Here is a 26,541-nt window from a genome sequence, read left to right as displayed (position 1 = left end):
CTGTAAGGACTGGCTGCTTTATAGAAATCAACTTGACACACTTCTCGGAACTCTGCCCAAAACTCAGGCAAACAAATTTTCAGCACAAACTGAACTGTCTGCGGCACCCAGTGACCTTGGGAAGTTATTGGAAGGAATTCCTTAATACATTATTTCTGCTATTATTGCATACACGTTTTACAGCATTAAAGGAATAACTGATATTATTACCTACTTTCATGTTAATAATGTTCTACAATCGTACACTTTATCAGTCTTCCTAACTTCCTTAGTCCACAAGAGTATAAATCACAAACATCTCTGTCCATCACTAGCCCTGACATTGTTGCTTACCATTTGAATAGCACTCACAAACTGCTTCTGTTCAACATAAATGTGTGCAATGTTGAGCCAAACATCACAAAAGTCGGCTGTAGCCTCTCGAACTTGAGCAAAAATGTCTCGAGCTTCATTTATGCAACCTTTATGGGCGAGAACAGCACCTAGAAACCACACACACACACTATTTCACAAAGTCACAAATTATATAACAAATCTTGTATACTAATTAACACAGTTTCACTATTTTGCTCACCTTAAAACAATGTTCTAAAACAAAAGCTAATCTCTATTAAGTGCCTACTAGATACAGTGTTGAGATAGGAACCACTTATTAAAAAATCAGCATAATGTTCGTATGTTTAACTCCTCACTGTATATTTTTTCCTATTATTCCTACAATCTGCTTCATTCAGATTTTTTTCAAGACCAAGTAATTAACTTCTACAATTCCAAACAAGAGAGTCATTCTGCATCCTCTGAATAAAAATTTGATCTTTAGTGTGTCGGGGTGTATTCAAGCTCTCTTACATAAATACATAATGGAAAGGGAAAAACAAAGTGTATAAAAACAAAACAATCAATGAAAAAGAATAACCATAAATACAAACAGGGATGGCAAGCATTTCAGTATTAACTGGATGTCAGCAAAAGGAATTTTCATTTAGCATGATCAAAATGTCGAGGAATTGAGACTTTGAGCTGTTTGGATAAAATTTGAAACGAACTATAATTGATAATAGAAAACTGTAAGTTAAAGACTGCTGATACGTACGCAATCTATTAGTTATATTCCTGCGACAGATTTTTAAAAGTTGGTTTTTGTTATAATGGAAGCCATTTTTCTTCAGTTTTGACTTAGTTAATTTATTACTGTCAATAAGAAAGAAAACAACAAAAATTTACAAAGCAAAAAGCTAACCAAGCCAACCGGAATGACCATACACGCAAAAAATACTCCCCCCTTTCATACTACATAATTAACATCTGGACAACATTTACATACGTATAAATTTTCAGTACAAACTCAACTGTCTGTATGATATAGATGTTGATTCCCATAGGGAATCTGAAATATTTGTCCTGAATGAGTAAATTTATAATACCAATATAAATGGTCCGTTATTGGACATTATAAATTTTCCAGCTAACTCATTCTTGGTTGCCAGCGTTTCGCCCTGATGTGCTAGGGTGGGCTCATCAGTTGGTACCTAGCACACCTACCAATACGCTGGCTAGTGCATACCGTACGCTGGCTAGTGCATACCGTGGAGGCCACGGTATGCACTAGCCAGCGTATTGGTAGGTGTGCTAGGTACCAACTGATGAGCCCACCCTAGCACATCAGGGCGAAACGCTGGCAACCAAGAATGAGTTAGCTGGAAAATTTATAATGTCCAATAACGGACCATTTATATTGGTATTATAAATTTACTCATTCAGGACAAATAATTCAGATTCCCTATGGGAATCAACATCTATATCATCTGATGGCCAAGCAGGCATCAATTTTTAGTGATGAGACAAAGTCTCTTAGTGCATTGGCACTGCCGGTGGCCCCAGTTAGCCTACGCAGTGGCCTCCACGGTATGCACTAGCCAGCGTATTGGTAGGTGTGCTAGGTACCAACTGATGAGCCCACCCTAGCACATCAGGGCGAAACGCTGGCAACCAAGAATGAGTTAGCTGGAAAATTTATAATGTCCAATAACGGACCATTTATATTGGTATTATCAACTGTCTGTATTAAATTCTCTGAATCTACGCCGCATCTTTCGCTACTCGAGACAGTGTTTTAGACGTTATTTATCACTACAAATAACATCTTACAAGATACTGTCTAATCCAATTCCGTACTTTATTTGATCAAAATCATTAAATGGCATTTACTCCCTAATACATAAAATACATTATAAGCCGGGCTGAGTAGCTCGGATAAGGTGCTTAAATATGTCAGCCTCATGCCAGTAGATTTACCGGCACGTAAAAGAAACCCTGCATGACAAAATGTTGGCACCTCGGTGTCTCCGAAAACCGTAAAAGAAGTTAGAAGGACGTAAAACAAAATAACATTTTTAATACAGTATAACATGAAGAAACAACATAAGCCTCTCCCCTCTCCAATGAACAGAAGGCAGGATTCACAACAATCCCATCATTTCCCTACTCCTACTCCCCTCTCTGCAGAACAGAGGTTGACACCCACAGAAACTTTCCACTCCAGTCTGGAAGCAGTGTTTGAAAGCAACAGACTACTCTGTAACAGCATAGATAAGTAGAAAAACATTTCTGTAAGTTAATAAGGTGTTGGTACAATACTACTACAATCAAAATTAATTATTACTTGTTCATATCACCAGCTATCAATCACTAACAAGCTTACGGAACATAAACAATATTGTACATGTATACGCATGATTTAAAGTGATTTGATAGAATCTGAGGATGTTCTTGTAGAATGAAACATTTCACTCTTTGTTTAACAGCGAGTATTATTTTTACAGATATGTTATAGTGTTATATATGATGTTATTAGTGTTTTCGACAGACTGAAAAAACCTTAAAGTAACATTTACTAAGTCGACAGTAAAAATATGGGTTTCTTCTTTTAAAAAATTTGAGATTTTTGCTCTGTGGGCCTAAACTTTATTTTTACCCTGACATTGTGGTCTAGCAGGAAATCCAAAAACAGTCACTGGTAACCGCTGTGGTGCTGAACATGTTAAATAATTTATGTGTGATAAACTTCATGGTCTGATCTGTATTCACTACAGTGAAGCAAAAAATCTTATAAAGATACTTTTCTGTTATTTCTTTATGAGAAATTTTGCTTAAATAACTTCCAAAAGAAATTAATATACGATGATGATCATTTTTTAATCATCATCGGTTCCTTCCGCATAAAGCGCATAGGGCAAGCTTCTGCCAACAAGCCCTGTCTGAAGCGGCATTACTGATATCTTCCCACCTGATAACTATTCATAGGTGTTCTTTAAATGTTTGACATGCCATGTTTTGCATGGTCTGGCCGGCTTCTGCTTGCCTCCTGGTGGCTCCCATTGCATAGCATTCTCCAAGTATCGGCTGTCTGGTAAGCGAAGAATATGGCCAGCTAGATGCATTTGAAGTTCCATTACAATATCTTGCAATGTCCTGCAGCCACTCTGCCATAAAATTTCCTCACTAGTGACTTTGTTGCACCAAGTGATGCCTGAGATTTTGTGTAGAAAACACTGGAGAATTATGTTGACTTTTCTTGTTCTACACCGTACTTTTTTTCTATGTGTGACTGGCATAAGTTTGAGTTTAGACTCTATCAACGGTTGAAACAGACCAGATGGATGCTAGAAGACTGCTGAGGCTTTGCCAATTCTGTAGCTGATATCTTAATTCTTTCCGACTAGAGAATAGTCCGGCACCATGGCTAAATGGTTAGCGTGCTGGCCTTTCGTGACAGGGGTCCCGGGTTCGATTCCCGGCAAGGTCAGGAATTTTAACCATAATTGGTTAATTCCCCTGGCACGAGGACTGGGTGTATGTGCCGTCTTCATCATCATTTCATCCTTGTCACCTACGGGCACCAAATCAAAAGACCTGCACCAGGCCTCTCCGGAAGCCACACAACATTTCATTTCAACTAGAGAATAAACCATGCGATTTTGACTCCTTCACACTTCTTTCCTTCTTCATATGCCCAGAAAATAGTCCATTTCTAAATTTTAGATACGAGTTGTTTCTGAAAGTTTGAAGCTTGAAGTATAAAGTATTGAATGCGAAAGTATACGATTTAAAATTATATTATTGTTCTAAGCTTCTGGTCAATAACTTAAATATCCTATATCTGGTCGTGGAAATCCCTATTTATCTCGTATCTGTAGCTGTCAGCCATGAGGAAAGTCACGCGTGATTGCAGACTCAGTTCATTTCATAATCTATAATCTTCATTTCCGTATTGACGAATTGCACAATTAAAAATAGGAGAGGATTTCCACCAATCAATACTTATTTATTGCATATATTAAACTACAGGACCGGTTTCGACCTCATATACAAGGTCATCTTCAGCTGAACCATACATACATATTTATATAATGAAGCTTTGATTAAGATTGTGTTGTTAAAGAAATGCTATATGATGATGATGTACATTTAGTCACAAATGGGGCACGTCTTAGCGTGAACTGGCGTATATGTCATTCTGTACAATATTGCAACTGTATGTCTAAAATATTATGTTGAAGGTCTTAAAATTAGTGTATAAAATATATCTTTGCTTAAACTAACTTATATATATATATGTACAAGATAAATACAATATATAAAAAAACACTTCATGCATATGAACATTCGTTCTTGCTTGTTGGTAAATACATCGACTAACTTCCGTATTTAAGTCTTATTTACAGTTGTGCACTTCAGCTGCTATTCTTGGAGTTTGTAAAATTGCATGGGTAAAAAGTTTTGTCTTCCTGTGAATATGTGGGATAAAACACTTTCGATTTTAAAAAGGTGCCAAATGTATGGATGAAATTCAACTAAAATATGTTCAGCTCTGCTGTGTGTGTTGCCCTTTTTATTGGAACCAATTCATGTTGTCCTGTGGCATCCATAAATTTGGATGACATTGGGTTCAAAGTAGTGGCTCCTTTCCCATTTGTAGCTGTGCAATGATGTTATGTTTATCTGTGGAAGATAAGTTTGAGTTATAAGTGATATCGTGTTGGAGGAATGTCTAAGAGTTATGTGTGTGAATTGGAATATGTACTTACTGTTGTTGGTGTAGCCAAGTTGTGTTTGACGTGCGAGCCTGTAATGTACTACTTCGTGTTCTTCTTGGGCTCATACTAGCTGCTGTGAGGGGAAGGGAAGGAGGGGTAGGGAGAGTTGTTGTTGTGGGGGTAGGGGTGGAGCTGGGTGTGTTGTTTGGTGTTTTTCTGTTGCGTGTCGCGTTCTGTTTATCGATTAACTTAAGGTAAGGGTTTTTTAGGGCGGGGATAACTGTATTGAAGATGATGTTAGTTTTTTCTGTAATTTCATTTATGTTGTAATTTGGATTGGTGTACTGATCTAGAGTGATGTAAAATTCTTCTGTTATGTTGAGCAGGGGGCCTTTGGGGTTTATGTTTAGGATTTGCATATCATTATCGATGTTTATAAAACTGTGTTTATAGTCTGCGACATGTTGTCCTATTGAGGAAAAATGATTGTGTTTCACCGCGTTTATGTGTTCGTTATATCGGGTTAGGAAGTTTCTACTGGTACGTCCGATAAAGCTTGTCTTGCAGTTATTACATTTGATACGGTATACCCCTGAGTGGTTGTATTTGTTGTTGATGTTGATTGTCCTGACGTTGTGTATGATGTTGGTACTATTGTGTGTAGTTCTGAATGCTATTCTTAGGTTATGTTTTTAAAAAATGTTAGTTATGGGGTATATGTGTACATTATTGAAAGTGAATAGTGCATAATCTTTCTTGGATTCGTTTACTTTTGTTAGTTTGGTTTTGGGTTGGGATTTTATTTTGTGAATGATTCTGTTAACCATTTCTTTCTTGAATCCATTGTTTAGATCTTCTTTTGTTAACGGTATATTGAATGCTCTGTGTATCATGCTATAGTAGGCTGCTCTTTTGTGTATGTTAGGGTGAACGGAATCCATTTTAATTGTATTTGAGGTATGCGTGGGTTTTCTGTATATTCTGTAAGAAAGGTGGTCATCATGTCTAGTTGTCGTTATGTCCAGGTAGTTCAGTTTGTGATTGTTTTCGGATTCCATGGTAAATTTTATATGGGAATCTATTGTATTGAGTTTATCTAATATATCAGTTTCATTTGTGGACCTATTGTCGAGGATGATAAAGATGTCATCGACAAATCTACACCAAAAAAATATATGGTCTATTTTGTTAATGAATGTGTGCTCTAAATAGTCTATGTAAATTTCGGCGATTATACCAGAAGCGGGAGATCCCATCGGTAAACCCTGTTGCTGATAGATAGTATCATGAAATTTAAAGTAGTTGTTACTAATGGCAAAATTAAGTAATTTAATGAACTCTTCTATTTCCAAAGTGCTTAGATTGCTATGACGTTTTAGGTTAGATTCAATGATTTCTATTGTTCGTTTTGTGGGAATGTTCGGGTACATGTTTATTATGTCAAATGATGCGAGTTTGTGATATGGTTCAATCTCTAATCCTTTTGTCCTAATACAAAAATCTATTGAGTTCCGTACTGTTTTATTAGCTAAGAATACGTAGTGCTTTTTGAGAAATCGTTGAATAAATTGCGAAAGTTTATAGGTTGGGCTTGCTCTGTAGTTAATAATAGATCTCATTGGAATATGATCTTTGTGTATTTAGGGATAAGCTTTAGCAGTGGGTATTTGAGGATTCATTACTATAAGTTTAGAGGATTCTACTTCTGTTAAAAGAAAGTGTGTATTTTTTAATAAGGTTTTGAGGTTCCTTTGTATGTTATTAGTCGGGTCTTTACGTTTGATGAGGAAAGTGTTATCTTGAAAACATTCTTTGGTTTTCAATATGTATTGGTCTTTGTCGATAATAACTGTGGTATTGCCCTTATTGGCTTTCGTTATTAGTAGATTATTCTATCTTATCTTTGAGTTTGTTTATGTGTACTTTATTGGTTGATTTATTATTTTGGGAGTTACTGTGAATTTTGTCGATATATTGTGGGAGCCTCTTTTTAATATCATATCTGACTTCGTCTCGTAGCTCATGTGGGATTTTCTGTATGGCGTTTTCTATTTCGGTGATAGTAGTTGTAATGTTCTAGAAAGTTGATGTGTTACCCCAATTGTGCTCCCAGTCACACAGACTACCTTCACCAGTTTTATTAAGAATAAAGCCGATGTACTGAGTCCTTTTGAAATCCAGCCCTTCTCTGCTGATGTCTCCAAGGGAAAACACAAAATCCCAATGAATCCTTGAACTCAATAATATGGATAATCATGTTTTTCTCCTCCATCACTGTCAGAATTACCACAAATTATGCTGTTCTCTACTACACTGATGTAAATGAACAAAGAATTAATACTATTCTTTAAATATGGACTTCAAGACTGGAGTCTGCACATGCCGCATCCTCAGAACTATCAACCAAAAACGTGTTGGTGCAGCCAAATCTGAAGTTCTGGCTGGAACAAGAAAGCAACAGAAGTGGGGTGAAAAGAGAAGAGCAGAAGATGAGGAAGACTACAGTCCTGGAGCATTTTGGCTCAATAAATAGAGTTTTATGAATGCAAACTTTCACTGATGATTTCCGGTATTTCCATTTTTAAAACAAATGTCCATTTTTTCCGACACTATGAAAGGTAGCTCAATGAAATTTTTCACTTAATAAACTAATAAGAATACATATTTTACTGCAACAGAAATGGTATATTTGGCAAATAACATTTTTAAGGGACATATTTTGAACATTTTTCACTATATTTTTAAGTGCAAAATTTTAAAATGTTTTAAAAACGTTGTTATAATACCAAGAAAAATATCCTTGCATCTATTTGTTTATATACCATTGGTGAGATTAAATTTATTTTCAGAAAATTTGATTCAAAGGTTTCTTGAAAAAGTGCATAAATTTGTATTCAAAATTTAAATTTTGAATTTCAACACAAACTCAAAATTTTGAGATAGAAACCTGAAACTTGCATAGTTTGTAGTTAATTGGACTAGTAATAGGCTTATCAATTTTCATTTGTATATGAATTGTGGTACGGGAGATATATGATATTTTCCGTGAACATGCATATTGGTTCCTGTAGTTCGAAGGAATACATGCAGAAAGGACAGTGAGAACCCAAAACCTGTTGTTTTCTTGGATGAGACTTGGATTTTTATGAATGATGAATATATATGTTATATATTTTATATAAAAGTCATAGAATAATTCATCTTCATCAGGTGTCTTTGGTTTCAAATGTGCATTTCTCTTTCAGGGTCACCCACATACTCCTGGAATAAACCACACAAATCTGGACATCATGATCAAGGAGTAATTCATCGATCTGTGTCTGAGGGAAGAAGACTGGTTATTGTTCACGCTGGAATGAAAGATGGCTTTGTACCTGGTATGTTCTTACTTTATTTTACTTAATTTTATTATAGTGAGCTGATCTCTCTTTACCATAGTTATGAGGGTATTTAGGGGTTGTAGTACGGATGTAAAGGGGAGGGCACATTAGTCTCTGGTAAGACCCCAACTTGAGTATCGTTCCAGTGTATGGGACCCTCACTTGGATTACTTGATTCGAGAACTGGAAAAGTTCAAAAGAAAGAAGCACGATTCGTTCTGGGTGATTTCTGACAAAAGAGTAATGTTACAAAAATGTTGTCGAGTTTGGGCTGTGAAGACTTGAGAGAAAGGAGACGAGTTGCTGGACTAAGAGGTATGTTCTGAGCTGTTGGTGGAGAGCTGGTGTGGAATGACATTGGTAGGGGAACAAGTTTCAGTGGTGTTTTAAAAGTAGGTAAGATCACAGTACAATGATAAAGTTAAGGATAAAAATTGGGGCAAATATTTGTTTTTCAAGAAGGGAGTTAGGGATTGGAATAATTTACCAAGAGAAATGTTCAATAAATTTCCAAATTCTTTGCAATTATTGAAGAAAAGACTAGGTAAACTACATCTGCCACCTGGGCGACTATCTTAAGTGCAGATCAGTGGTGACTGATTGATTGAAATTGACTGGAACTATATCGGAAACAACATTATAACTTACTATCTTATTATGACTACATATCAATTAACATGTAAATAAACTAATATTTAATATAGTAAATTATGCCTATCTCTCTGGATTCATTTATTTTGTTGCATATTGTTATTACTATGACAACATGACTTCTTTATGATGTACATAAATATAAAAGTATTTTTTCCCAAATATATTTGTTATACGTGTGCCAATCAGACAACCAACTAGGGAAGTATCTTTTATTAAGGCACATAATGTTCTTACATACATGTATAATTGAAGAACTGAAGATCCATATACATGGTAGAAGTCGAAACTGTGTAATTTGGAGGAGAAGAGGCCCATGTGGTAGGCCTATTACGCGTCATAAGAAACTGAGTGAAATAATGGCTGTGGAGTTCGATCACATTGCTGTGGGCTTGCTTTCAGGATATGGTGGATTCGAACCCCACAGTCAGCAGGTCTGAAGTTGATAGGTTTTTTTTTTTTGTTTTGTTTTGTTTTTTTCCCCCTCATTTTCATTTCAGGCTAATGCTGTGCCTGTACCTTTATTAAGGCAATGACTGCTAATTTTCATTTTAAGTCCTAGCCCTCTTTCCTATCCCATTCTTGCCTTACAACCTGTCTTCATGTGATTTAAGCCAATTTATATGTAAAAATCTGGTAATGTTGTTTGACTCATCAGTGCCCCTGTATATTTCCTTGGTTTTCATAATGTTATAAGCTTGAGATACACCAACACGCAAGCTAAAAATATGTTTCAAATGCCCCCCCATCCCCTACTGCTTATTAAAGAAAGTAGAAGACAACATCCAAGCAAAAGGAAGGACACCAGGCTGAGAGGCTCAGGCAGCTAAGGTGCTGGCTTTCTGATCTCAACTTGGCAGGTTCGATCCTGGCTCGGTCCGGTGGTATTTGAAGGTACTCAAATACATCACTCAAATACATTAGTCTCATGTCCATAGATTTACTGGCACATAAAAAACTCCTGTAGGACAAAATTCTGGCATCTTGGCGTCTCCAAAAACTGTAAAAGTACTTAGTGGGATGTAAAGCTATTAGCATTATTATTAGGCTGATTCTCCACAAGCAGGTAAAACGCCGCTGTTCGCCCGCCTGACCGCTCAAACTTTTTGCCTATTCTACACGAGCGGTTGAATTGACGCCTGTAAACAGCGCCAAAAACGCCGACGACACGCGCAGCTATTCTCCACCAGCGATAAACCTGCCGCACTATAATGATGGATGTCATACAAATAGGACTTGCTGTCGGAGCTGTTCAACTACAGTTGTTAGCAATATTGAAAAAGAAACCTGGTTAGAAAAGACGTCGGTGGACTTACCCTGCGTTATTGAATCGGCTCACCACTGGACAGTTTCATTTAACGTTTTGCGAACACAGGAACTATCTGGAAATGTTTTTCCAATATTACAGAATGTCAGTTGAGGTGCATATTACTAAACGAGTGAAATGGTAGTTTAGGGGAAGGCCTGAAATTTAATTCTCAAATATTATTAGTGGTCTTATCGATGAATATTACATAACTAAAGTTATATAGAATTAAATTTCCGATCATTTATGTCTCATACATGTTTACCGTACCGGCTATGATAACATAGATATTCATGAATTTGTATTTTTGTTGCTAAGTCCATATCAACGCCGATGCAGGAGAACATGGGTTAACAGAATATAATGAAAATCGGTACATAGAGTCGGGGAATAAGAAACACAAGTCTAAGCTATAACCAATTTCATTCACCCTGGATGAAATTGCAGTTTAGGGGAATCACCTAAAATTTATTTTGTAAATACCTACAATAAGTTATTGGTCCTATCGAAAAGTACTGCTTAACAAAAGTTAGAGAGAATACAATTTTCGATCATTTATGTTTTATTGCTAACGGCCGTAGCCGTGTTGAAACACCGGATCCCGTGAGATCTCCTAAGTTAAGCAACATTGGGCGTGGTCAAGATTTGGATGGGTTGCTACGGGCTGTTAGTGAGGGGTAAGGGAATGGAGTCCGACTCGATGGCTGAATGGTCGGCGTACTGGCCTTCGATCCAGAGGGTTACGGGTTCGATTCCCGGCCGGGTCGGGAATTTTAACCTTAATTGGTTAATTCCAACGGCTCGGGGGCTGGGTGTGTGTGGTGTATTCAACATTAGAAATCATCCTAGGTAGGACCCTCATCTTCACAGACATGCAGGTCGCCTAATAGGCCGTCTACTAGAAAAAGACCTGCACCACTCCTCTCCAGAGGCCATACGCCATTATTATTATAAGGGAATGGAGGAGTGGAAAGGAACTAGCCACCCTACCGCAGGTAAACTCCGGCTCAGGCACACCTCTGCGGAGGTTCGGACCTGCCTTCGGGAAAAATACACCCTTACCTTTATGTTTTATTCAATTTTACCGTAACGACTATGATAAGAGTGGCATTTCAGAGTCGGAAGAAAACTGAATGTGAAGGCCTACAATATTGAAAGCGCATAACATTCATCAACAATAACATTACATTGACCATTGTTTGTTGTGATGTTCTTTGTCTCTTATGCTGCCACTCCACACCGATATATGGGATTACTGCTACATACCGAGTATAACAGCCTGACTGAATATTGGCGGGAAATAGCTCGGGAGTTAAAAACTTTCTTCTTTAGCATGTCATTCCTCTGGTTCATACATTTCCTGATGAAACGAAATGAAATGGCGAATGACTTTTAGTGCCGGAAGTGTCCGAGGACAAGTTCGGCTCGCCAGATACAGGTCTTTTGATTTGACGCCCGTACGCGACCCGCGCATCATGATGAGGATGAAATGATGATGAAGATGACACATACACCCAGTCCCCGTGTCAGCGAAATTAACCAATTATGGTTAAAATTCCCGACCCTGTCGGGAATCGAACCCGGGATCCCTGTGACCAAAGGCCAGCGCGCTAACAATTTAGCCATGGAGCCGGACACATTTCCTGATACTGCTGGTATGTAACACACTGGTTCATCATAGTATTCCAGCTGTTGGATCCCTACTCTGACGGGCTGTTTTGAATGAGCAGTGTACCGGTAGTAGTAGTAGTAGTAGTAGTAGTAGTCGTAGTAGTAGTAGTAGTAGTAGTCGTAGTAGTCGTAGTAGTAGTAGTAGTAGTAGTAGTATGACCTGGTCAAGAATTACAATTTAGGGCTACTGCAAATTATAGCACCACAATTCACTAAATAAATAAAAATTCAACCCTGAAAAGAGCCGTTTCGTAAGAAAAGCTTCTTCCGCTTCACTTTTATTATATCTATATTCATTTTATTCCAAATTAGCAGTGAAGAGGGGCTTTCTTCTCTGGCTTTGAGGAAGAATTTGCCTCTAAGTCAGATAGTTTCTTCCCCCGCCAGTGTAGTGAATTGATATTTTCCGATTCACAGTGTATTCCTAGGAAACAGATTAGTAAAAGGGCATAGTTTTTGCCCTGGGACTCTCCACTATTCGACCCCTCCTCCCCACCGAAAAAAGACGAAGAGTGTTCACGGATCACGGCTGTCTGCGGGTTGATCATTCCAGCTCTGAAAATTTGGATTGTTTGATCCGAAGTGTAGTAGGCCTACTGTTCGTTAAAATGCGTGGTTTTTCATTTGATCGAGTATTTCATATGAAAACATTGCTTTTAATCGTGCCATTCCTACTGACATCATTGCAATGACCTATGTTCATTTCAGTTGGAAAAATGACTAAGACAGTCTTTCTGAGATGTAAAAAGGCAGGTGGAGATTGAGTGTCTGCCATTAGAATCTAAACTCCCCAACCTGATTGTGACCGATGGTAGGCAAGCGGGCCTATCGTTACAATGAATATTCCCTAACCCAGTCTTCATATGAGAAAAGACGTTTGGTGACTTCCCCGTCGCGTTTCTAGGGTAACGTTAGGAACTATGCAATTTAATACAATCTTGCTCACAATGTGTACAGTACCTAACCTAGAATTCTGTATACAATGTAGAATTCCGTAGCGAAGCACGGATACATCAGCTAGTAAAGAATATACTACACTTCAGGCAATTCCTATCGTGCGACAGAGGCGGGTGAACTGCTCACTGCCGCCACGTGGAGTATGATTCGCTGTTCTACCGCTAGCGGGAGTGACGCCTCTGCCGGCGTTAGACCCGCCTGCCCGCTCATGGACGCGTCCACCCGCGGCGTGAAAACCGCCCGTGTAGACAACTCAACATATACCCCATAGTTCTGTTCCGCAAGCGGGTTTGTAGTGGGCGAACAGCGGCGTTTTACCTGCTCGTGGAGAATCAGCCTTAAAAGGAAGGACAGATATGTCCTATGTGGTAAGTCCTTGAACTTGAAAAAGTGCAATGTATTATACAATCTAGATTATCTCCCTCTCTCTCCCGCCCCCTCCCTTTAAGAACACAGTCATAGCAATGCGTACATCAGAATAAAGGCAGGAAATATTTAAAATTAATTTAAGCAAGTGAAGGAGAGAATGTATGACTAGCTCAGGTTGGTGGGTTCGAGTCCGACGGTATTTGGAAGTGCTCAAATACACCAGTCTCATGTTTAGATCTACCGGTACAAAAAAGAACTCTTGCGAGACAAAATTCTGGCACCTCGGCATATATGAAAACCCTAGAAGTAGTTAGTAGAACTAATAACATTATTATTCTCAATTCCGCAGCGAGCATGAAAGCTGACCTAATTTCCGTTCACGTAGCTTGGCATATTAGTGCTCCTATATGTTTCCTGGATAAGCTTGAAGATATAACCAGCCTGCAAGCTGAAAACATGCCCAATAATCTCTCTCCTTTACTGGTTATTGAAGAGAGAAGGAAACGGTCACGCAAAAGAAAGGAAAGAAATTAAGTAATGTCTGGAACTTTCGAAAATCACACTACAAAGACTTATTAAGTAAATTGCATCGTTTAACATGCCCCTCTTTTCAAGAATATGGTTATAGAAGGCCTACTATATATCAAAATAAAGACAGAAACATGTAACATTAATTTGAGTGAGGAAGTGTGTTTATTTCCTTAATTCCTCATTGAGCATGGAAACCGACTTAATCATGAATATCTCGATTTATTTCATCTTAACTTTTATCATTTATCAGGGTAGGGGAACATTCATTATCGATGCTTACATTGAAGTTACTTTGGTATGGTTATATCTGGTGATTTTAATATGTAAATGGGCAGGTTGGCAGCAGTGATCAGCCATTACAAAGAAGAGAATCGGGTGGCGATATTTACTTTCTAGTTTATGGCCTTACACTACTATAACTGTCATAATTATTCAGAACAAGATTACCATTCTCACCCTGGAAATATCCCAAAGGTAGCCAGTGAGTTCAGATTTGAAAATATGGTAAAAATCATGAGTGTTGTTCCTCCTAAAGGTCTTGTTGATCTCAAGCCAAACATTTTTATAAGCACATTTTGCTTTACGGATCACTTTACCACGCAGTTTATGTTGGATAAGGAATTATTCAAATTTTTCTGTTTCATTCCCAAGATCCCAGACTTGAGACCGTTTTTTGGGAGCTTCATCATAATGTTCAGTCCACCATGGGTGTTTCCTTTCTCCTCCTATATTAACAGCATCCTGAACCTTCTTGGAAATGTCTTATGTGGTTCTAGAGACTCAAACTCTTTCTACTAATCATGGATGACATTTTGATTTATCACCAGTTTTACCAAATCACACAATTGATTTTTTTTTATTTTAATGTTTATATTTTATTTTTATGAATCAATGAATATTACTGCTGTGAAAATATATGGCAATGCCCACTGCTTAGCGTAAATCACCCAAATCATTGCATCTCAAGAAATCATGAAAAGATTCCAGTTACCGAACGTCTGTGGTGGTGGTGGTGGTGGTGGTGGTGGTGGTGGTGGTGGTGGTGGTGGTGGTAGTTGTAGTAGCAGCAGCAGCAGCAGCAGCAGCAGCAGCAGCAGCAGCAGTAGTAGTAGTAGTAGTAGTAGTAGTATTTACACATTTTAAATTGTTTCAGAAATTATTTAGGTAATGTTTAACACGCGAGAGGTCATGCAAAGGCAAATTGCTCACGCTTAATATTTTCCTTTGGCGGTGAATGCTCTGATAAAAATATAAATTTGTGCCCTGTTTAACTGCCTTTCAACTAGTACTAACATAATTACCCAGTAACAATAGTTTCTCAATGTAAAAAAATTAATGTTTTCGCAAAATCTGGTAAAGTTATGAGAGTTTCTAAAGAGCGCGAGAGGTCGCGTGTGAGCAAATTACCTCAAAGTTTCCATTTGTACATTTCAATGATTTGGTCACAATTCAAGATAAAACTACAGCACCACACTTCACTGAGAGCCACCATAAACCTCATGAACTTTACTTAAGAAACTTTCTTGGAAATGCAGTCATATAAGAATGCACTACGCGAGGGGTCGCATGAAGGCAATTTGCTGCGGCAGATGCGAGAGTGAAAGAAAAGAAAACTACTCCGGAACGCAGCAGGCAATACACTGACGATAATCAACGTCAGGCAAGAGAGATGGAGGGGAAGGATGAAACGAGAGCCCTAATCCCTACAACGGCTAGCACCGAAATTATTAACAAATATTTAAAAAGTGCGGCAAACTGCCACGGGTGCTACCTCTCGAGTGTTAATGAACATTATGTAGTTTAAGGAGTTTGAATTGTTGTGCTTTACTGACATGTGATTTAATTTAGTAGACTGAATAGTGGGGAATCTTTTAGGTGTGTGTAATCATTGATGTTATTCTGGTTGGCTTTTCTTTGCAATGTGTATTTCTATTCCCTCCTGCATATTTAATAATTTCCTACTATTTTCAATGAGTAATATTTATCAAATCTGTGCTGATATCCGTGACATGGTGGGCATGGTCGTATATTTCTATACCAGGAACAAGGGACACAGGCATGCAATTAGCCATAACAGACACTCCGGCTACTGTGAACTATGGGATACTTACAAAATGAAAACAGCACATACCATAACATAGTTTCTAACATTTTACATTACTTTTTAATGTTCTTATACGACTGAAAACTTCACTAATGTACTGCACTCATGATCCAGTCTCCATAACAAGAAACCTTCAACAATAAAACCAAAAATAATAAATAAGGTTACTAATAAGGTACCATTCATCTCAAAGTGAGACTTGAGCTTCCTTCTTATCACAGAGCTTGTCCAATCTTGGCACCAAATGAAATACAGCTACCCTAATATCCTTCTCCACACAAAGTCTTGATCTGTACTAATTGGTTTTTATGACAAATCACTGCCAAAAACCCACTCTTGCAAAAACTGGAGGTTGTAAAGTTAATTAATACCTTCAGTGCTCTTTTGCTCAAGTTTGTGACCTCTTGTCTTACTGAATACCAAAATTTTAGCAAGGCTTTGGAAGAAAACACTTTAAGTGAAGAAAGTGATGATGAAAGCTTCCTGATTACTGAACAGATTTGAGTTCACTGAAGCACGTCACAGTTTTCAGAAAAGTATTTTTCAAAATGAATACAACGTTCAGATAAGTGGTCTTCAGTTACAGAATCAATATTTTCAGTAATGTCTCACTGTCTTGTATGAAATGCAGTAAAAATGGGAAACAGACCATTTTTCCTCCATTTATTTTTCTCTTCAAACGAAGCAGCTTCTTTCCCAAGGCCAAATTTTTGTCCATAAGGTGAATCAAATGACTTTCACCTCCTTGTATTTTTTCTTTGCTAGTGTTTAACGTCGGACTAACACATCGAGGTTTACGACAACGCAAGGATGGGAAAGAGCTAACAGCAGCAAGAAGGGACTGTGGCCTTCATTAAGGTACAGCACCAGCATTTGCCTGGTGTGAAAATGGGAAACCACAGAAAACCCTCTTCATGGCAGGATTCAATCCCACCTCTCCCAAATGCAAGCCAACAGCTACGCAGCCTTAAACCCATGGCCAACTCGCTCAGTTCACTTCCTTGTACACATTTACTCGATGAATTTAACTTCTCAAAAAGATCATATATGTTGCCTTTAACAGAAAGTCTATGTCCAGAAAGCACTTAGCATTATATGGTTTTCTTCTTCTGGGTAAGAAGAGTTTTCACTCATATTAAAAAATGTGCGATGATACATATCCTATAGAATCCAACAAGGACTGCTATAAAATAACATAGATTTATGTTCAGGCCACATATCGTGACATATTTTACTACAAAATCTAGGTTTCTGAGGATGAGTTTTAATGAAGTTCACCACATTTACGACAGTTTGCAGAACTTAATTCAGGTCAGCACTCAAATGCTGTGAAACACAAAGTGCTTCTCTATGGATAATAAAATGGTTTTTAATAACATCAGCAGCTTTACAGTGGTTAAATGCCTGTAGGACACTGTAACACCCTGACATGGAATGCCCACCATTGGTGCACACTCCAACACAAGTCCAGTCAATTTTACTTTCTAAACAAACTTTTGCCTATGCCCAAAAAAAAAAACAGTCTTATATCATATTGTTTCTTTCTTCATCAACAAATCGCACTTAAAAAATTTAATGAGCATTAAATGACCCCTGCAAGCTGCAAAACAAAATAACTCCTCTCCAGTTTTTCTACAAATTGTTGTTCATGAAGGTCCTCTCCTAGATCGTGAATTCAATGACCGATTGTGGTGAAGACAAAGGAATGAGCAAAAGCTGTTTGCCATGGATTCTCCAAGCACAGTGGACATCATGTCAATGACCCATGGTAGAAATAGTTCTTCTAAAATTTTATGGGCTTTCTTACATTTTGCTAACCACTAAGTTACAATGTAGGATGCCAAAAGAGCTTAGCTTGAGACTGTCACCTGTTTATAAAAAATGCTGAAATTTGTTTCATTTGACTGTTTAGTAGGCAAATATTCTCTTGGTTTGGTAACGTCATCCCATGAACATTTTCCAAATGGCTCCTCAATTTTACTAGGTGACACACATTCAACAGAGTACTTTCACACTGAACACATTGTGGGTGCTTTTAACTGATCACAAGAGTGAACATGAAATCAAAATCTAAGCAACTACAGTTGAATTTTCTATACTTGCATTTCCTATCCTCATTACCAATTTCTTTTTTTTTTTTTTTTTTTCCACTTGCCAAATTTTATATCTTTTCTATTATTTATCAACTTTATAAGAAACAGTTGAAAACACAAAAATCATGTTGTTAGAAACCATTTTGTTAATTGCAATAGTTCGGTTTCAAGATTAGGGCTTCTTATGCAAGATGACCAACACCTAAAGTGGAATTCCTCCAAAGTCCCTCAGGTTCACCAGTAAAAAAAAACTTCAATTTCCCAGAACTGTCTTCCCACTACTAGCTAAGAGAAAATTCATGGCAGCTCAGAGTATGATTCCAGTGCATGGGACCAGGATTACTTGATTCATGAAATGGAAATGATCCAAAGGAAAACATTAGATTTTTTCTGAGTGATTTCTGACAAACGAGTAGTGTTATCAAAATGTTACAGTCTTTGGGTTGGGAGTACGGAGATGAGCTCCTCGACTAAAAGGTATGTTCGAAGCTCTTAGTGGCATGTAATGACATTAGTAGATGAATATGCTTGAACTGAGTTTTTAAAGTAGGAAGATAAAATTGAATTCAAGAAAACAAAACTAGAGCAAATACACTGATTGGCAAAATTAATGGATCAGTTGAATTTTCAAAGGAAAAAGCTTGGTAAATTGTGAAACATTTGTTTTATTAATTACAGTACATTGATTATTTTCATGAAAAAATTATTCAAGTAATGTTATCTGTCTGTTATTGCTACCCTTAGTTACATAATTTTTTCAGGAAAATAATCAATGTAAATAATAAAACAAATGTTTCACAATTTAACATGCTTTTTTTCCTTTGAAAATTCAAGTGATCCATTTATTTTGCCGGTCAGTGTATTTGTTTATAGCAAGAGGAAGTAAACTGTCTGGTGGCAAGGATCATTCAAGTGTCAAACACCCCGGTGAAACTCTAATGGGGCCTTCGGTTCCAATCTGTATGAGGGCTATGCCTAAAGTTTTTAACAGTGTGTGACAAAAAAACATTTGCAAAACAACAATTACAACTTTTCAAAATACTCTCCATTAGCACGTATACATTTTTCCATTCTCTGAAACCACTTAAAAACGTCTCAGTCCAAGCTTCTTTCAGGATGTCACTTAGTGCATTCTCGTACACTGCAATGGCCTCTTCATCTGATGAAAACCGCTGCCCATAAATTTTTTCCTTGCTCTTAGGGAATAGAAAGAAGTCACATGGGATCAGGTCAGGTCAATAGGGGGGCTGTGGTAACACTCACGTGTCCTTTTCCAAAAAGTCCATTGTTCAGGCAGTCCTGTGCGCCAATGCATTGTCGTGATGCAACAGAAGGTGCCCACTCTTGGCCTTCAGATGATGTGACCTCTATTTGACAAGGACATTTAACTGTACATGTGTCCAAGGTCACAGAGGAGAGATGTTCCATTTTTGTTTTTAAAAAAGTTGCCACCATCTTCTTTAAAGAGTTCAGACTGCATCGAAATTTTGTGGGTGGTTCATCCCCTGGCAAGCACCACACAGAAGACTGTCTCTTCATTTCAGGGTCATAATGGTAGACCCAAGTTTCACAACCTGTGACGATATTGTAGGTGTCTTGGGACTGCCCTCAATTGAATTTTTCTAGCATGATTCGACACTCTCCACTCTCCACTCTCGCCTCCTTTTGGATTTCTGTCAAGGAATGTGGCACCCAACGGGTACATCTCTTGGTAAGGTCGAAATAAATGTGAAAGATGGTCTGCGTTGCTGTTGACCCAATATTTAGGATCCCTTAAATGTCCCAAAATGTTAGATGTGGATCTTCTTTGATCATTTTCCTCACAGCATCAATGTTTTCCCGAGTCACAGCTGTTGCTGGGCGACCGGGACGAGGTTCATCTTCAACTGACTGCCATAACCATAAAAATTCATTGCGCAAAAATCGCACCACGCCTCACTCAGCAATGCCTTTGCTTTCTTCCCGCGCTGTGGAGGAACCACCACCGGGACGGGTTGCGCGTGCATGTTCCAAGGTCGAGAAACATCGCTCTTTCAAATGAAATGAATCCCACTGCCCTCAGAATTACGGTTTACGGGCTGCTAAAAACTTTCTGCATAGCCTTCGTAGCTAGCTTCAGGTAGTTTCAGCCACTGTTTTTAGATCGCGCTGGAGGTCATTCACAGCGTGAAGATAGTTATAGGCAAGTTCTGTAGATGGCAGCAAGTAGGCATGAAATGAGAGATTTTAATTTAATTAGAGATTAGAGAGATTTAATTAGAGGCTGTCTGACTTAAGGTGAAGTATTTCCGAGTCTAATCTCAATCAGTGGGCAAAGAATGACAAAGAATTAGTCACATAATGTCAAGTATTATGGAGATAATATTGCTAGATTGCACTGAATCTGACTTTACCCAAACGATTAATCTTGTTCGATCTCACTCATATTGATTTTAAAAGATAATTCCCATGATGCTATTTGTGCTGTTTGAATTCCAAGTGCCCACGTGCCTGTGCTGTAAATCTTTGCTCCTTGTGCTTGTTTGTTAGAAATATATCTTCAGCAGCCCTTCTGAAATTCTACCTTTCCTGTCCAAGCACACCTCAGGGACTGGAAGCTGAATGGTTCTGCTAATGTACTTCTGTATATTTCCTGTCTCAGTGCAATTCATTATGTTATTTTTATTTTCATGTGGTACTTGGATACTGATGTGATACCCATATCTTGTGTATGTTGTACTCTGCTGTCTTGCTTTTGAAGGGATGTGTTATTTGTCATAATATCTGCTTTATGTTAAAGTGTCAATCATTCATTTCAATGTAAAGCTTCTTTGTGGTGAGAGGTTATGCTCTCAGTATCATGGTACGAAATATGAACTAGGGGTATAAGACCATTATTTACAACATAGTACACACTTGAAAATAAAAATATATGAATTATAATGTATTGGGAATGGAAATAGTAGAAATGCATTATAATCATCATAGTAGGTGAGGGGGTGGAGGTAGAATGGGACATGGAATGGTGGGGATGGGACAGGAGTGGGGAGGGAGGAGCTGTGCTGAGCATAACCAGCTGTGCGTCATTACAGCGGAAGTTACCTCTCTGCGCTACCTGTTGATAATAAAAGTAAGGTATTGCACACAATGCGCATTGTGGCGCTATTTCTGATTGTAGACTGAAAATACAAGGGCCATCTGGCTTGACACCAAAATTTATTATGGAGTTTCATCTCTATCCTATTATATCCTCTCTGGTGTCAAGTCTATATAGTCAGATACCATGGTTAGCCGATTCGAGTCCCATTGGTTGAAAAAATTTTCACTATCAAAATGTTAGCCGGCAGGTTAGGAGATGTTGTGGTGGTACACAACTTCTAATTACTAGACTGCGTGCCAGAAGCCTGGATTCAAAACCTCTCCACAGCGTTCATATGGAGTGAAGTAGAATTGGGTCGTTCATGAACTAACTAGTTCATTTGAACGACTCTTTTGTTTGAACTGGTACAAGCTCATTCAAATATTTTGAGCGGGTCATTCACGCGAGCATACACCATGTTAGAGGACGAAGACCTAAGCAAGCACCATCTATTGGAAAATGTACGTACTAGCTCACGGCTCGTTCATTGAACGAAGTGCCGGCAGAGCTGTTTCCATGAATACAGCACAAATGAACGAGCAAAATAAGCTCGCACATAAATGGCCAACGGCGTGCCATGTTAATGATCACATTACAGCACATCTCCTCATACTTCTCAACTGGCAGCGGCGCTGTGCACTGGGCACTTGTTTTCTGTTCGTGCTAGGAGCTCCGAAAGACGACAATCAATTTCCAAGTTCGCAGAATGTTGTACTTGTCTGCTAGCTATAACTGAGCTCATGTTTGTTCGAGTCCAGTCTTATGCAAGATACGGTCCACAATACACACAATGGGAGTGATAATGTCGTTGGTTTACCTCTTAAAACATCCGACTCATTGGCTGAATGGTCAGCATACTGGCCTTCGGTTCAGAGGGTCCCGGGTTCGATTCCCGGCAGGGTTGGAGATTTTAACCTTCATTGGTTAATTTCAATCGCTCAGGGGCTGGGTGTTTGTGCTGTCCCTAACATCCCTGCAACTCACACACCACACGTAGCACTACTCTCCACCACAATAACACGCAATTACCTACACATGGCAGATGCCACCCACCCTCATCAGAGGGTCTGCCTTACAAGGGCTGCTCTCGGCTAGAAATAGCCACACGATATATATATATATATATATATATATATACCTCTTAAAACATTACGAAAAAAATAAAAACGTGTTTACAGTCTGGCACTTACGTTCTGTAAGCGTTCTATAATACACGACAGTTGTGGAAATCATACACGGGCACTGGTAAATAAATACTTTATCAACAATATGAGGCACAACGAAATCACACGTACTTGGAGTGGAGTAGCAAAATCATGTTATCATATGGTAAACGACACGAGACTACGGAATTGTATTCAGTACGCATAGGTTATCTTAAGATGAGTGTATAAGAATAATCAACCAAAATAACAACATATGTTAAAATTGTTCATACCACATAGACAACGCTCATAAATTTCAAGGTGCCCAAATACGACAGCCTCTTGTCAGAAGATTTACTGGCACTTAAAAGAACTCCTGAAGGATAGAATTTCGGCACCTCGACGTCCATGGAAGCCGTAACAATAAATGGGGGCCGTTAAACAGTTCAGATATTACTGTTCAGAAATAATAGCTGCACAACCCTTTTTACTGTGAGACGATTCCTATTCTCGATCACTATCTGTCCTGTCCCATGTGTAATGATGTCTAAAATGAGATGTATGTGGTAGTGGTTAAAATTAAGTGGTAATCGACAGAAAACTATAGAAGATCATAATTTCAGTCATTACTCCCCTTAATACAATGTAATATTAATGGAAATTTTAAGTGAATTAGATTTTACACACCAATAGAGCGTATCAAAAGTTAACGAGCTTCTGATAAATTCACCTGCATACATCCTACCGTCAGTGGTTAGGGCCTGACATATCCCACTCTGATGAGTGTAGTGTCAGGCATCAGTAAAAACAGTGGTTTTACAGAATAAACAGTTGAAAAGACTTATATCTAATATTTCGATATTAGTTATTCAGGAAAATTCCTTATTAACAGGACGTTTCCACAGGATTCGTCTTCCCTAGCTCTTTAACAGCTAAAAAGGACAATTATCATCTTAGAGAAATGTTTTCCCGTGGATAAAACCTGCAAATAGCTTCTTCTCTCCCAAAGTCAAACAACTGATTCATACGCCCCTCGAACCGCCGAGCTTTAAATAGCTTAAGAGGTGGGGTGCAGACGAAGGCTATATGGTTTGTCGTTCACATTAAGGGAGGACAAGGACCTAAGCAAGCACCATCAGTCCTAATATATACGTACTAGCTCACGCCGCTATGCTGTTGCTAAGATGCTCATAATAAACTACCTCGTTCATTTGAACGACGTGCCGCGAGGGCTGTTTCTATGACAACACCTTTGAACGACTCAAGACTGTGAACGGTATCTAATGAACTAGTTCAAGCAAATGAACTAACTGGACCCACCCCTAGAGTGAAGACATATGACGCTGTTGATGGTGATTCGTTCATTGGATGGAGACGTTAAGCCTTGAACAGACCCATCAGTGTTATTCGACAGCATTACACGTTATAATTCTCATGTTAGGTCCGTACTGAAATGTACGTAAATACAAACTATGTTCCAAGTATTATTTTAATATCCACCTATTCAATACAAAGAGATCTAGTAAATTAAGAATTAAATCTTATAAAAAGTTACAAGGGACATGTTTCTCCCATTTTCAGGGCATCGTCAGCCTCAAACTCAAACCTGTAAGGATCTTGATTGTTCTTACAAATCGTAAAAAGAGGATATCAATGTAGGTGTTTGTCTAACATAAAATTATTAGTATGTCTTTGGTTAAACCCATAGTATCAAGCCGCATGTCACAAGTTCACAAGATTACACTCTCCACAGGTACTTAAAGAAGACTGTTGTCTTATTTTAACATAAGAAATTAACATCTTTAACAGTCTATCAGTTTTACTTTTTTCTTATCCTCCAATAGGAGTATTCAAGGAAACACATTACTACTTCATTAAAAAGACTGAGCTGTTTATCGCTCCACCCTCAACAGGTTTTGGGCACAAAGACTCAACGCTCTGAGTGTAACCCTGTGAACTTGTTACATGCAGCTTGATACTGCGGTTTTAATAAAGGACTTTCTAATAATTTTATGTTAGATAAACACCTACATTGATATCCTCTTTTTACAATTTGTAAGAACAATCAGGATCCTGATTATTCACCTTACAGGTCTGAGTTTGAGGCTGATGATGCCCTTAAAATGGGCAAAACATGTCCCTTGTAACATTTTATGATAAGATTTAATTCTTAATTTACTAGATCTCTTTTTATTGAATAGGAGGAAATTAAAATAACACTTGTAACATACTTTGTATTTATGAGCCAGCATTCGGTTTCACGCTTGCCCTTCCTACTATTATTACATAAATCATGTTATTCATTTTATTTACTCCTCACATGAGGCTGACATCAGAAAGGCACCCGATCGTAAAAACTCACTATGAAGATTCATCTCACTTCATACCTGACCACATATAGCGCCTGACCTGCCCTTTTATGGCGCCCTTCGCAATTAATTTCCAAATTAAATTTTACTTAATATTTGAAAAAAAATACTTTTGCATTTCAATAAATATTCTTACTTTTCTCTTAAAAATACTGTCCTTAAAGTCAAGAAATTTGTTATATCCATACCTCCAAATACACAAAGAGCTTTGATTAAGCCATAAATGTGATCTAGGCCTAACTGACTCGTGTCCGCAATTAGTGAAGAGATTGAAGAAAGGTTCAGAAAGAGAGCTATTCGACATGTAAGTAGCTGTGACAAAGGAAAATTTATAATGGCCAATAACGGACCATATATATTGGTACTATAAATTTACTCATTCGGAACAAATATTTCAGATTCCCTATGGGAATCAACATCTATATCATCTGATGGCCAAGCAGGCATCAATTTTTGGTAATGAAACGAAGTCTCTCATGGTGCATTGGCACTGCCGGTGGCTACAATTAGCCTACGCAGTGGCCTCCACGGTGCACTAGCCAGCATCTTGGTAGAATGTGCTAGGTACCAACTGATGAGCCAAGCCTAGCACACGGGGGCGAAACGCTGGCAACCAGGAATGAGTTAGGTGGAAAATTTATAATCTACAATAACGGACCATATATATTGGTGTTATAGTAAAGGGAAATCCTCCACAAACCTCTCACTGTGGGGGGGGCTAGCGTCAGATATAAGGCCCTCTCTACTCATGGAGCCAAATATAGCCGCATATCTATTCTGCCAAACAGAACCGCTTCCTTATGATTCACTTGATTGCAATGCCATAAACTACCTACCATGACAGAGTTTCACCAGGATGACAATGAGACACCCAATTTACCCACAAAGTAACTTTAATCCCAACAAAGCTGTGCCATAAACAATGAATAAACGATTTATGAAAGTCTTGCAGTTGGAATGTTTCCAGTTCCTAGCTTTCAGGCAAACATTCAGTATTACTTGTGAGCTTATGCAGGGCTTATGGAATACATTTTGAGTGCATTGTGTTGTCATAAGTTGTACATTCAACATGTTTCGGGTGCTTTTTTCATTACTATTTAAACTTTAAATTACTCAGTTTATAATCAGTTATATATTTCATTAAACATAACTCTTCTTAATATGGCTAAAAGGCAAAGAAATTATGACTTTAACGGTGAATGGGAGGACCAGTATTGCTTTACTGAAAACAAAGGAAAGTCTGTGTGTTTGTTGTGTAATGCTAGCGTGTCTGTTCCTACAAGAAGTAATGTACAGCGACATTTTTTGACTAATCACATAAAATTTGACAGTGAAAGCTTTCATGCAGACGTAAGGTGGCTTAGTAGGGGGAAAACACTTGAACGGTTTTGCTGCCTGTTGGATGAGATACAAGACTTTATGAAATCATCTCCTGAGAAATATTATCACGAACTTGATGATATATCTTGGCTAATCGAATTAGCATTCTTGGCAGACATCACCTCAAAATTAAATGAGTTAAATCTCGAATTGCAAGGAAAAGATCATAATATTTCAGGTATGATAAGTAATGTCAATGCATTTGAAAAGAAACTTAAGGTATGGATTGTCCATTTAAATAGAAATTCCCTTTCACATTTTCCAAATTTGAAACCTATGGCAGATACAGTAAATGGCAGCAAGCATGATTTTTCATCTCTTGCTAAACATCTTGAAACTCTTGGGTCCGAATTTGGTAGCAGATTTAGCCAGTTTTCAATGCTTGAACCAGTGATCATGTTTGTCAATAATCCCTTCGCTTCTGTTGATGT

The 26,541-nt window shown here is 38.1% G+C and overlaps 1 protein-coding gene across 1 annotated transcript in view; it reads right to left on the bottom strand.

The window, feature by feature from the left end:
* The window catches only part of Ctr9 (RNA polymerase-associated protein Ctr9), a 346,065-nt gene that overhangs the window by 198,229 nt on the left and 121,295 nt on the right, over positions 1-26,541 (bottom strand). Inside the window, exon 12 of the mRNA XM_067142937.2 lies at positions 334-482. Within this exon, the coding sequence (XP_066999038.1) occupies positions 334-482 (149 nt within the window). The remainder of the gene's footprint in view (positions 1-333; positions 483-26,541) is intronic.

Source organism: Anabrus simplex, chromosome 3, assembly GCF_040414725.1.
Source record: "Anabrus simplex isolate iqAnaSimp1 chromosome 3, ASM4041472v1, whole genome shotgun sequence".
Lineage (NCBI taxonomy): Eukaryota > Metazoa > Arthropoda > Insecta > Orthoptera > Tettigoniidae > Anabrus > Anabrus simplex.
The sequence above is the reverse complement of the archived record's forward strand: the minus strand, read 5'-3'. Positions and strand labels throughout refer to the sequence as shown.